Source organism: Thyridium curvatum (assembly GCF_004353045.1).
Source record: "Thyridium curvatum strain D216 chromosome Unknown NODE_153_length_29654_cov_90.466725, whole genome shotgun sequence".
NCBI classification, from domain to species: Eukaryota; Fungi; Ascomycota; class Sordariomycetes; order Thyridiales; family Thyridiaceae; genus Thyridium; species Thyridium curvatum.
In genome coordinates, this window is record NW_022156908.1 from 16,944 (window position 1) to 29,501 (window position 12,558).

The 12,558-nt window shown below is 53.2% G+C and overlaps 3 protein-coding genes across 3 annotated transcripts; 1 reads left to right on the forward strand and 2 right to left on the reverse strand.

Annotated features, from left to right (window-relative positions):
• Positions 1-1,554: 1,554 nt before the first annotated feature.
• E0L32_012312 (uncharacterized protein) lies at positions 1,555-3,803 on the forward strand (the record flags this gene model as incomplete). The annotated part of the gene is made up of 2 exons (XM_031135139.1): positions 1,555-2,032; positions 2,308-3,803. The coding sequence occupies 2 exons, from the start codon at positions 1,555-1,557 to the stop codon at positions 3,801-3,803; spliced, it is 1,974 nt and encodes a 657-aa protein (XP_030998746.1).
• Positions 3,804-4,641: 838 nt separating this feature from the next.
• Positions 4,642-6,402, reverse strand: E0L32_012313 (uncharacterized protein; the record flags this gene model as incomplete). Its single annotated transcript, XM_031135140.1, has 2 exons — positions 4,642-4,682; positions 4,737-6,402. 2 exons carry the CDS (start codon positions 6,400-6,402, stop codon positions 4,642-4,644), a joined length of 1,707 nt encoding a protein of 568 aa, XP_030998747.1.
• A 2,792-nt stretch (positions 6,403-9,194) lies between these two features.
• Positions 9,195-9,980, reverse strand: E0L32_012314 (uncharacterized protein; the record flags this gene model as incomplete). Its single annotated transcript, XM_031135141.1, has 2 exons — positions 9,195-9,418; positions 9,485-9,980. 2 exons carry the CDS (start codon positions 9,978-9,980, stop codon positions 9,195-9,197), a joined length of 720 nt encoding a protein of 239 aa, XP_030998748.1.
• Between the last annotated feature and the right edge of the window lie 2,578 nt (positions 9,981-12,558).

Sequence of the window (12,558 nt, forward strand, 5' to 3'; positions counted from 1 at the left end):
ACGAGCAGTTGGGGCATTCGTGGGGAGAGGCGGACAGCCCTAGACGTCGAAGTGGACTGCGGAACAGGTTGATTAACACGAGTCCACCCGGCCTGTGACCGCGATGTAACGGCCGGCCGCCGTTTGCGCGCGCCGGATTGGGACGAATATGAAGCAAGGCACATCTTCAGTAGACAGCCGATGCGGCTTGCAGATATGAGGTCAGCAGCAGTGTAGCTGGCATGTCAAAGATCCCATCATGTTGAGCATAAGCACGAACCGGAAAGTCAGTCACACGTCGTGTCCTCAATTACCTACAGGCAGCATCTCCAAACGGCAATAAGTCTTGTGGATGAGGCAAGCCACGAGATTGCTGTGGAATGAGGGGCTTTTTGTGAGACACGCACGCAGACAAGACACACCACACACTTGCATCGAGGGCCGGGAGGATCAGCTACCTTCGCCAGTGTGTGCAGAACGTGGTGGGCAGACGCGTTGCCGAGAGGCTGTCGAGGCCCGGAAGAACTGAGGTCGAAGGCAGGTGAGCTTCGCACGATGTGCCACGGCGATGATCAACCCCTGGGCGCCACTTATTTTGGCGACCCGCTAGCCATGTCGTCGCAGTGGACCAATGGGGCTGTTCTCCTTCCCCACGGGCCGTGCTTGAGGCTATCTTAAGGTTGACCAGATATCGAGAGCCATTTTATCTGAATTCGATCTGAAGATGTGTCGCCTCTCATAGCACAGACAAATCTCTCATACAAGCATCCTGCTCTGCTCCGGGTCTCGGCTAACTCTGCACACCATGGCAAAGTCCAGGCGGTGAAGAAATCTTTCGTTGAATCAATGAGTACCTAGGTAGGTAATGGGTGGAATTCTAGAAGTGGATAATTCTTCATCAATGTTGTCGATAGAAATCTTTCTGGGCCCCAGAGTTCATGGCGAAATGTTGACAAGAATGGTCCCAAGTTGCTATCCAGGAACCGCCTTGAATGATAACAACTGCTCCAACCAACAACAACAATAACCTCCTTGTTGCCTCTATCTAGACAGAGCTTCTTGGATATCAAGTATCAGTTAAGCCCTTGTGTCTAAACAGTTCAGGATCTTTGGCGGTGCTCCGATGTTGTTTGGCCTGTTGGGGAATTCTGGCAGCCAGGGGGGATTGGCTGTGTGAGTAGGTACTCCGTACTCCACAGACAGATTGATCGTGGCGCTGGTGTGGCGTCCAGTCCAGTCAGCAAGACCGGATGAATGAAAGGCCGTAACAAAGCACCAGACATGCTGCAATTTGATCGCACAGTGCAGGAGTGATCCACACACACATGGGCAAGCACAAAGGGCAAGTGCTGCGACAAGTATCTTGGCCCTCGAGGATAAGCGGGAGGTACTTGGACCTTCGAGACGACAGGGTCCCACCCGTGGCTCATGACTGCCCCGGCGCGCGTTCACAGCCAGTGACCTCACCCTCCAACCCCAGCCTGGGCTCTCACCATCGACGACGTCGCCAACGCGATCTTTGGGTCTTTCTTTTCTTGAACGCATTGGAAAGGAGGCCTGACCAAGCTGCCCAGCATGCCCCTGGCCAGCGGGCAGAAGGGGACCGGCAAGAAGAATGCCGGTTCCATCGCGCGCCAACGATCGCGCAACACCACGCCATCGTCCATCCCGCCCACGGCCAGTCTGCCCCCCATCGAAACCGTCGAGACCGAGTATCTCGACCTCAAGTTTGAGCTGTTTCGTAATATCACATACGAAGACATCATAGACTCTGCTGCCGCAAGCGCAATTCCCGACTCCAGAAGCCTAGATGGGACGCTTACGAGGTTGCAACGGCTTCTCGAGACCGTTGAGCAGCGGGGTACTTACTATGACAGAGGGATGAGGCTCCTTGCGCAGAATCGAAAGACGCGCATGGATGAGATGGCTGCGGAAAGAGGCCGCGAAGAGGAGAGACTACGCCGAGAAGCTGATGACGAAGAGAGAGAACGAAGAGCCAACAAAAAGAAGAGGAAAGCGCCCGACCACCCGTCGGCGCCGAGTGGGAAAACAGGTGAGTCCCCGCTGCTCTTGTTGCGAGCGTTTGAGCATTTGAGCCTTTTATTTCGAGATTATTGCTTTTGCACGTGTGTCGTAATACAAGAAACCGTGGTTGCTGCTTTTTGGAAATACCCCAAGACACTCGCCACCTTGGGGCAGTCAGAAACTGACGCGAAAGTCTACCAGACCGTTCATCACCCGCACGGGACTCAAGCGGAAAATCGAGTAGTGGTAAATGGAGGAGATCCGCACGCGAACATGAATCTGCAAGCTCATCACTTTCACCAGCTGGATCCCCCAACGCGATGGATGTCGACCGCAAAGACAAAGGCCAAGACGAGTCCGACTCCGATTCATCTTCGGACGATGGCCGCCCACCCCCGCGACCCGTGCCCCAAAATCAGACATTCGGAGAAGACCCCTCAACATTTCCCGACCCAACCGTTTACGACATAAAACCAGTCGAGCCCGGCATGACGGAAGACGAGATCAAGGCCATCTATTCGGTGGCCGTCTATCCGAGATCCGACCTGGCCGACTTGATCGCGGGAGACCCGCCAGACAAAGACTTCAGCAGTGCGAAACCGTCAAACCAGATCAGCTTCAGCACCTTTTCAACCTATATCGAGCCGTACTTCAGACCTTTCACGGAGGAGGATCTCGGCTTCCTTCGAGAGAGGGGCGATCGTGTTCAACCTTTTGTCATGCCGAGGCGCGGTGACAAACATTACCTGGATAGATGGGCTGAAGAAGACGGCGGGATGGCGATAGATACCTCTCCGACTGGCGATAAGCTCGCTCCCAACCAGCCCCGCGGCACCATCGAGAACATGGACGACGAGCTCGCCGAGACGGACAAACTGTCAGTCGGGCCCCTCCTTTCACGTTTGCTCCAGGCCATGCGACCCGAATCTCGCGCCACGCCATCGGAAGACCGCCCTACCACTAACGGTGTGCACAATGACTCCTTCAACGGCGACATCAGCATGAACGGCGCCGACCCCTTCACCGACACCCCCACCAACGGCGCTGCGGCGAATGGTACCGACGAAAAGACGATGCCTCCGGCGACCCTGATGGCCGAATCAGCCACGGACGCCTGGAAGAAGGCCTCTCACCCCAAGCTCGACTACAGCCAGGTCGACGAGCGCATCAAGCAGGAGCTGCGCCACATCGGGTTCCTCCCCGGCGCCACCGCCAATGGCGGAACCGAGTCGGGCGCGGCCAACGGCGCCGGCAATGCCAACAACACGTCATCGTCGGGCGAGCCCACGGCCGACTACGACGGGCACTACGACGACGAGGTCGCCGCGCGGCTGCGCCTGCTGCAGGCCCGGCTGCGCGAGCAGGTGCTGCTCAACGGCGCGCGCAAGGCCCGGCTCGCGGAGCTGGTCAAGGAGCGCATGGCGCACCAGGAGTACCAGACGATCCTCGAGGACCTCGACACGCAGGTCCAGGCCGCGTACCTCAAGCGCACGCGCACCATGGGCAAGTCCAAGAAGGGCAAGCGGCCCGGCGCTGCCGCGGCGGGCGGTGCGGCCGGGGCGGGCGGTGCGGGAGCGGGTATGGCGCGCCCCGGCATCGGCGACCTGACCAAGACGCTCATGGAGCGGCGGAGGCGGTGGATCGAGAACATTGGCACCGTGTTTGACGAGGACGGCGCGCCGGGTAAGGTCCCGCGGGCGTCGGACCCGGACAGCAGCATCTTCAAGCCGGCGGAGATGGCCGGGCTGGTCAAGAAGGAGAAGGAGGCCTGGGACGAGGAGGTGGAGGAGGTGGAGTGAGAAGGGAGAGAGAGAGGGGGGGGGTAGTGTGCATGAGCATGGCTGAGATGGCATAGCATGGCATGGCATGGCAATGGTGCGGAAAGGGTGGTCCTTTGTTTTATTTTGTTTTGTTTCGTTTTATACAATAACTGGGAAAGGCACGTTTGCTACGTTTTCGGCGTTCGGATAGGGTGGTGGCAATGACTATGCGTTCTTTTGATGGGGTTTCGGTCACTGGCATGGGCTTTAGTAAGAGCAGGACTTAGGAGCATTAAGTTGATCTTGCTTCCAAGGGTGTCTGCAAAACCGTGTTCTATCCTCGTGTCTTGCCGACGTGTGATCCATAGTGTAAGATTACTCGGGCACAGATCCGGCTCAGAAAGGCAAGACAATCGCAAAAGGATACCACGAAGGCTGTCCAGGTACCAATGGCAATGCTCGCTGGGGCGGAAGAAGGGGACCATGGCTGCTTTCAATCGTCGCGCATGATCGAAACACAGCGATATCGCCAGACAAGGAACGTCGAGGACCGGCCGTACTTGGAGAAAATATTTTCTCCAAGTCTTCAAAACAAACAAAACCACCATGGATGAAATCCTGTTTCGCGAACTTGATATCTCGAATATTGCATTAACTCCTATCATCAAGCTAGATAAGCCCCTTTTCAACGCCGTCTCATCTATACAATACGTCCAAATCAAGATGCAAAAGTTGCTGGGTATGGTAGGGTACGGTATGCTAATGTCATCATCACTGCCCAAAAACGCTCAAAAGATCTCACTGGGCCAATATTCCATCTAGAATGCTGCCATACCCGTCGTCGTCATTAAGAGTGCGCCATGTTGGAAAGTTCTCGTCAGCTGAACCCCGGGAAGATTCTTCTCCTCATCCGCTTCCCTGTCTTGTATTAGTCTTTACTCTAGAAAAAAGAGCGACTGTGGTCAGACTTACACCTCGAAGGACCCGTGCCGCCCACCGTGTCGGCGTCCGAGCTCAGCGTCGACAGCCTGATGAGCCGCCGGCCGGCAACGCCGGTGGATTGGTTGCTCGGCCGGCGCTCGTCGGCCTTTGCCGAGAGCCTGGGCAGCTCAATGGCCACGTTGCCGTACTCTGCGTTGCTGGCGACGGAGCGGCGCGAGTGCGACCGGTGGCCGATGCTGTGCAGCCGCTTCCTAAAGGCGGTGCCCCAGCTACGTATCCTGCCGGCCGGGGCGCCGTCGACGACGTCGTCATCCTCGTCGTCGGAATCGTGCGAGAGCCGCTCGCGCAGCCTCCGCACGGTCAGCTCCCTCCTGACCATGCTGTTGGTCACGGGCGGGCAGGAACCCGGAGGCAGCATGGACGCCTTGCAGACGGGGCACAACGAGCTCACTTCGGACAGAAGGCCGTCGATGCAGACGGGGTGGAAGATGTGGCCACAGGGAAGTTCGCGAATGATCGTCTCGCGATTCTGAAAACTGGCAAAGCAGATAAGACAGGCCGGCTGGTAGTTGAGGTCGGTGACAATCAATGAGGGTGCGTCTGCTCTGGACGCGGGCTTCTCTCCTGCCACGCTGTGGGCAGGTCCGCTCGATGCCAAGTCAGACATGTCTCTGGCTTGAATATTGCCTGCGTCTGCGACGACGGCCTTCTCCGGCTCCTGTGGGAGAGCCGGCGACATCTGCGGGCTTATCTCGGCAGGCTCGTAGTGGTAAGTATATAAAGGAAACGACTGTATGTGCTCTAGCGGCACCGACAGGCGCTTGATACCCATGGCTTCCAGGTTCACCTCGCCATCGATGACTCTGCGGCGCAACGAGGCTCGTCGCTGGCGCCAGGTGAGATGCATGAGGCATGACGTGGACGCGATCACGAAGATAATGACGCCGACGATGATGAGAACAAATGCCCATATCGCGGGGAGAGTGGATGGCGGCGACGTATAGAGTTCGGTCCATATGCGGACGTAGTCCCCAACGTTTGGGTTGTAGAGATCGCTGATGTTTTGGCCATAGGGGACGGTTGACAGATCGCCAGAGTAAAGACTCAACTGGTACATCATCTGACTGCCGATAGCCCCAGGTACGGCAAAGACGGGGAAGTGGTTTTGAGACTTCCAGTCCATCGCGTCGTCAATGAGCCACTCGCCAGCATCAGCTGGAGGGGGCGGGGAGGTGTCATTGGTAGGGAGGTAGAAGATGAGGGCTCGCAGGGGGTCCTGGCGAGCCGCCCGGAGAAAGGATTTAGAACAGTCCGAATCAATCCAAGGCGCGATGGCGATGAGATTGTAGGCCGTTGGGGGCAGGTTTGCCTGCCTCACTACCGAGGTCGGGATGATGCTGTTGGACTTGCCGATGCAGTCATCCCCCGCATCCAGATCTGGGACGTAGAGTAGACCCTGGATGAGGTTGCCGTTGGAGGGAATGTAGTTTGGCGAGATGGTGCCGATGTTTTGCGTGATATGGTCGCTGTAGGCGATCTGGGACTGTATCATGACGGGCGATGCATAAGTCTTGGGCGTTGGGGTATTGGGCACAAGAGAAGAAAGCTTACCGACAGGGCGGTGATATTCCTCAGGATTTCGCTCAATTTGTGTTTGGTTCCATCCCACTGGGGATTGCTGAACAACAGACTGCATCATGGGTTGTCAGCGCGAGACTCTTTCTTGAATGCTTGTTCCTTTGCTAGCATGACAGGAATGGCGGGTGTGGTTAGGCGAGGGAGAGAGGATGCCCACGGCCACGGGCTGGTGGTGATTGGTGTTGCACAAATGAAGGGTGAAGGGGTTTGGGGTTTCAGGCAGAGGCATCGCCACAAAAAGAACAAAATGGGTGAGGGATTTGATGGAACGGCAGCATGATTCGACAGAGAGACTCTTGACTTACACGACATTTTGAAGCTCATTGAGTGCTGATGATAATTGATCGGTCAGCGCGGTCCATGCAGAGCAGAAGAGGCAGGTACAAGTATTGATAACGACCCCAAGGTTGGGCTGGGCTTGGCAAAATCTTGGCGATTCCTCGTCCCCCACATGAACCACCCGGCCGACTTGGCAAGAAAGCTTGGTAGGGGGGATCCGGCACGGGCGCAGGCTGAGGGCAGAGGTAGCAGTCAGATACAGTACTTTACTTACACATGCTTCGTCCAGCCCATCCTGACTCTGGCTGACGCTGTCCGCCAGCAGGAGCAGGAGTCCTCAACTCTCTCTCTCTCTTCTGGTTCGCAGTACGGGATGTCTGTCTCTAGGTGCGAGATTGAGTCACCCTTTGATGGACGCACCAAGAGCACGGGTGGCGTGATGGGAAGCGGACGCCTCGTGATGGATGGCGATGGGCGGGTGAGAGATTGGCAGAGACAAAAAAAAAAGGAAGAGGGAAACCGGCTTGTGCGACGTGTGGCCAAGAAAAGTGTCGTGTGTGCGATGCTCCAGATGATGGATTTGAAGATGGAAGGGGAAAGGGCCATTTCAGGTGCCAAGACCGGAGATGAAATACGAGCGAGAGCAGCTCAGGGCAGGACTGGGACTGGACTAGGAGTGACGGGAGTCGGTATTGCTGGAAGACCCTCCCTCCCTGTAGGTACCTACCCGCCAGGCCCTCTCCTTCTCCTCCAGTACATTTGTACAGTAGGTAGGTAGGTAGGCCCCCCTGCCGCCGCCCTTGTGCCTCGTCACTAGCGCTAAAACCCCTACTCTCCGTCCTTTGTACTGGGAGTCTCGGGATCCCAAGGTATGAATCCATCCCTCATCTGTACTCCGTACTTTGCTAGCCTGGGTGATGTGGGCTCCAGAAACCGCGCGTCCTGCTCCGCATTCGCTGCTCAAGACTGTTTACCCATTCGTCATCTCTTATCATAGGCAGGATCCATGTAGCGGTCTCGTACCGTGAGGACCCCCCGTCGGTACTTCGGTATCCTGCATCATGTCATTCCCCGGCCTATCCTGGTATTCGGGAGCAGCTGCGACAAGTCGTTCGAAATCGGGGACATCGTCTCGCGTGCACGAAACTTTATACACATCTCGGGGCAGTAGTACCGGGAGGTTTGTATCCATCATGAGAATTATATTATCTATTGCAATCCCCCCTCCCAATGACCAGCCACCTGGTGATGGAAACCGAGATAATCATGAACGGCAAAGATGCAAGGCCGGCAAAATTGGAACGCAGCCATGGCACTGTTACACGCATAAGCCGCAAATCTTATTCAAACGGAACGCGAGAGGCTGCCTTGTTCTGGTTTTGCCCACAAGGCCAGGCCCGTGATGGCTCCCATGACCGCCTCGAATGCCGACACGCCCCGGAGCGCACCGCCGGCCCTCCAAAATATTGCTGTCGCAGCAGCCCGGCCAACGATGCTGAGTTTCATCATGCCGCGGTTTCCAGCCCACGCGGCGTAGATGTAGTAGGCCGCTAGAGAGACCGTGCTCGTGCTGTCCGATCCCACGAGCGTCAGTACACGAGCCCCATCATTGTCCAGTTCCAGAGGCCAGAACACTCACCTGAGTATCGTCATGACTTGTCTGGGGGTGCCGGCCAGCTGCGGGCCCTGCGCAGCGGCATCCGGACAGGCTAGCATGTACAGCCCGTTGCCCAATAAGATCAGCCCCTGGGCCATGAACACCCCATTGACAAGACGCGACATGGCAAAAGTACTGTAATCTGGTCTGCTATGCGCCTTTCTCGATCGGTTCGATGATGATGATGATGATGGCGGAGACAGGGCTCGCAAGCTTTTCTTCCCCGGCTGCCAAGCAATGCAAAAGACCGTTACTCGAATAACTAGGCAATGCCAGATCTAAACACTCTTGATCCCTTCTCTCAATCCACCACGTGATCCGCGTGCCATACTGTGACAACGACCATGCGAACAACAAAAGTTGACCTGGATCTCTTCACCTGTCTTTAAGAAGTTGATCTACAAGAAGGCAGTTTAAGGTCGAGGTTGATACCCTGAAGCCTGAAGCCTGAAGCCTGAAGCCTGAAGCTTGAACCCTGATCAATGATGGTTCAAGACAACAAATCTGGACCCCGGCCGACTTGGCAAAGCTTGTGCCTTGCGCCAGTGCCACGCCAGGAAACCTCCGTTTATCGATACATCATTGAATCTCTGGAACTCGTCTACACGTCTGCCTGATCTCAAGTAAGGAGTTGCGGGGCCCTAACTTCGAAAGCGTTATCCCACTGCCTGGGCACAATAGACAAGCTCCCAGCAATGGGTCCTTGAGTCTGGTCCAATCATCATGAGCTGGCCAAAGCCGCTGTATTCGCATGAATCACACACACTTAATATATCAGATAAGGGCATTTTCCCTCTTGTTTTTAGTCTCGTTAGGTTCTCTCTTGCTGATATGTACAGTTGCAATGGCCAAGCCCCCGTGCGCTCATCAAAGCAAGCTGGAGCGGTCTCCTGCGCCGCCAGGGTCTCGATACCCTAGCGCTCGTCCGAGCGCTTGCAGCCGGACTTGGACGTGATCTCGGACGGGCAGGCGACCTGCTTGAAGGTGACCGAAGGGTTGTCCGCGCCTCCGAACCAGTCAAAGCGCCAGTTGCACCCGTCCTTGAGCTTGGCCGGGAAGCCGGCGCACTCGGATTTGCTGCTGATGCCGCCGTATTGCTTGCCCCATCCGTTAGGGGGGGCTCCGTCTTTTCCAGGCCCTTCTTGTCAGCCACCTGGGTGGGGGGAGGAGATGTAAGGCGTCAGAGCTGGGGGGCCAGACTTACATTGGTTCGTGCAGGCATTAAACAATCCGACGCCGCCGCCGGGGATAGCGAGATCAAAGTGGTTCTGCCCCAGGTCCCCTCCCGTGTTGACCGCCTGGACGACCATCTTCTTGCCGCTGACGGGCCCGCTCGTAAAGGTCAGCTCGTAGCAGGCGCAGCACCACTGCATCTCGGTCTGGCCCGAGATGCGCACGGCCGCGTAGCCGTAGGCGAGCGAGTCGTCGACGGCCCAGGGCGACTGGCTCGAGCACATGTACGCCCCGCCGCCGTTGTCGCACCCGGACTTGGTGGCGCCGTTGTCGCTGAGCGGGTTGTCGCCCTTGTCGCACGTCTGCACGGGGCCCTTGGACAGCGCGCCCTTGCCCGGCCAGGCGCAGCTCGTCTTGCAGCAGTCCCAGTACCGCGTCGTGGAGCCCGTGCCCTGGGCCTGGCCCGCGGCGCCGGCGGCCAGCAGGAAGGCCGGGATCAGGGCCGAGAGGACCGAGGTGCTGAGCATCGTCGTGGTGGGTTGAAACGTAGTCAAGGAGGTGAAGATGATGCCTTGAGATAGGGCAGGGCAGGGTGCCTCGAGGTTCAAGAGACGTACTAGAGGAGGAAGTGGAAGAACCAAGTCTTGATGATAACCTATATCCGGCCGAGATATTGCGGTAGACGCTCACCAGACCAAGAACACGAGGTCGGAGGAGACATTCTCTCTGGAAGAACAGCAGGTCCTCATTCAGTTATACTCCCACGGCAAGCACAGTCCAGCGGAACGCAGAACCGAGCACCCTGGTGTGTGCCTCATCTACGACTTGGATGTCTCCCCGCCCTTTACCATGGGGTATATGCATCGCACACGAGCGGCTGAAGACGGCAACACCAGGAGAGACCCGGAAGGACATCTAGAACGGCCGACTGGCGGGAAATCAGAGAGGCAACAGCTAGTACTCGAGCCCGCTGGCCCAGTGGGTGGTGCGTTTCATCACGCTGTCGCCGGCCGCGGCCACAGCCACCAAAAGGAACGGTTCCTGGCAGTTCAGCGCGATTCATCTCCTCATCTAAATTAATATCGAGCCTCCCCCACAGATCAACCACGAGCTGCGACCCGAGTGGTCGATCTCAGCAGCCGGGGTCCCCAAAACTCGGGGGTAGGGGCAGCCAGCTCCGAGAGACTCGGCCAGAGTGCGACTCGGCCAGAGTGCGCCTGACCTGCTTGCTGCTCTGCGTGTTACAGGCACAGAGCAGCGAGTGTGTCTCTGCCGGGCGTGGGTGAAGTACCGACCGGCGGAACCCATTTGATAAAACCAGGAACAGACAGAATTGGCCTCCGTGCCGCCTATCGGTCTCTTTGCTGTTGGCCCAGCCATGCGCTCTTGGCAACGTACACACTTTGTGTTTAGCCAGCTTCTCCCCGCATTCCTCCTCCTCCAGGCTCTCGCTTACAGCCCAGAACCACTAGAGAGACAAGAGCTCCATTCCCATACGGAGTACGAAGTAGGTATCAAGTGATGATCAGATTCTTGACAGACTGTTTAACAGAAGTCTTTGACTATTCATCAAATCTCTTAGTTTTATATAGTACGATGGCCCTTGGGAATTCTAGAAAGGGATGTTATCCAACTACCTAAACTAGAGGGACTGCTCGCAACGCGGACTTTTACGTAGCCAAAAGAGAGGGCGGTCTAGAAGGGCAGAAAAACGCCACTATTTTCCTACCGGAAATCACGTCCTAGGCCTAAAAAAAACAACCCACACCCCTACCACCACCACATCTGCCAAGCAAAAAGGTATGTATTATAGCTGTAATTTTGATTCTATAGAGTCTGGAATACTATTATTTAAAAGTATGTTAAATTCTCTATTGGATGATAGTATTATATAATGATTTAGAAGTGCTTTTTACTATATAGAGATTGATTTAAGGTTAGATTTAAGATATAACTACTAATATTCTAATATATAGATAGTCTTCTTTAATCTATAGGTATAGTAATAGACTTTTTTATAGATAAAGCTATTAATATAGCTATATATAGTATAGAAATAATAATAGATCTAGATCTATTTATAGCTAATAATAAGGCTGGTCTTATTATAGGTAGCCCTCTAGCTAATATTCCTATATTACTAAAGATTAATAATACTATAGGTGACTCTCTAGTTAATATTCTTATATTACTAAAGGCTAATAATATTATAGGTAGTACTCTAGGTATTATTTCTATACCTATAAATAATACTAATCCTATAGATAATCCTCTAGCTAGTACTTCTATATTAGTAGAGGATAGTTATATACCTCTACTATTTTATAATATTTATTAAGTTTACTATATATATAGACTAATATCTAATCTTATAATAAGCTGAACTATAAACTTTAATAGTGTTATAGACTATAGTCTAGCTAATAGATATTCTTAAGGTATATATATTATAATTAGTTATAAGTTTATATAGAATATTCTTAAATACTATAGCCTAGAGGCTAGTAGTCTTTCTGACTTTAATAATCTCTATATATCACTAAGGTATAGACCTATCTATAAAAGCCTAATATCTATTATAAAGCTATATATTTAAAAGCTTTATTAGGATATTTCTAATATAATCTATATCTAGAATATTAAATAGAATATAATCCTTATATTATCTATAGCTTTAGAGCTTAGAATCTCTTATATAAAAATACTTATAACTAATAATATATTAGAGTAGGAGGTATTATATTAGCTAGATAGTATATTTAAACTATTAATTAAGAAGTTATTAGATATAGATAATACTTCTATATCCTCTACCTCTCTCTAAACTTTTATAGAGTTATAGTAGCTAGTTAGAGCAACCTACTTTATCTATCCTTCTCTTATATATATAATTATAAAATACTATAGACTAGATAAGAATAATAGGGTTTCTAGCTTATTAAAGGACCTAATAGCTATATGTTTTTATAATAATAATAATAAAGATAGTTATTTATAGGTACTATACTAATATATAATAAATATAGTTTATATATATAAAGTTATCTAACTTAAATAAGATGATCTAGTACTATCTATATCTTCTTACTATAGAAGATACTATCC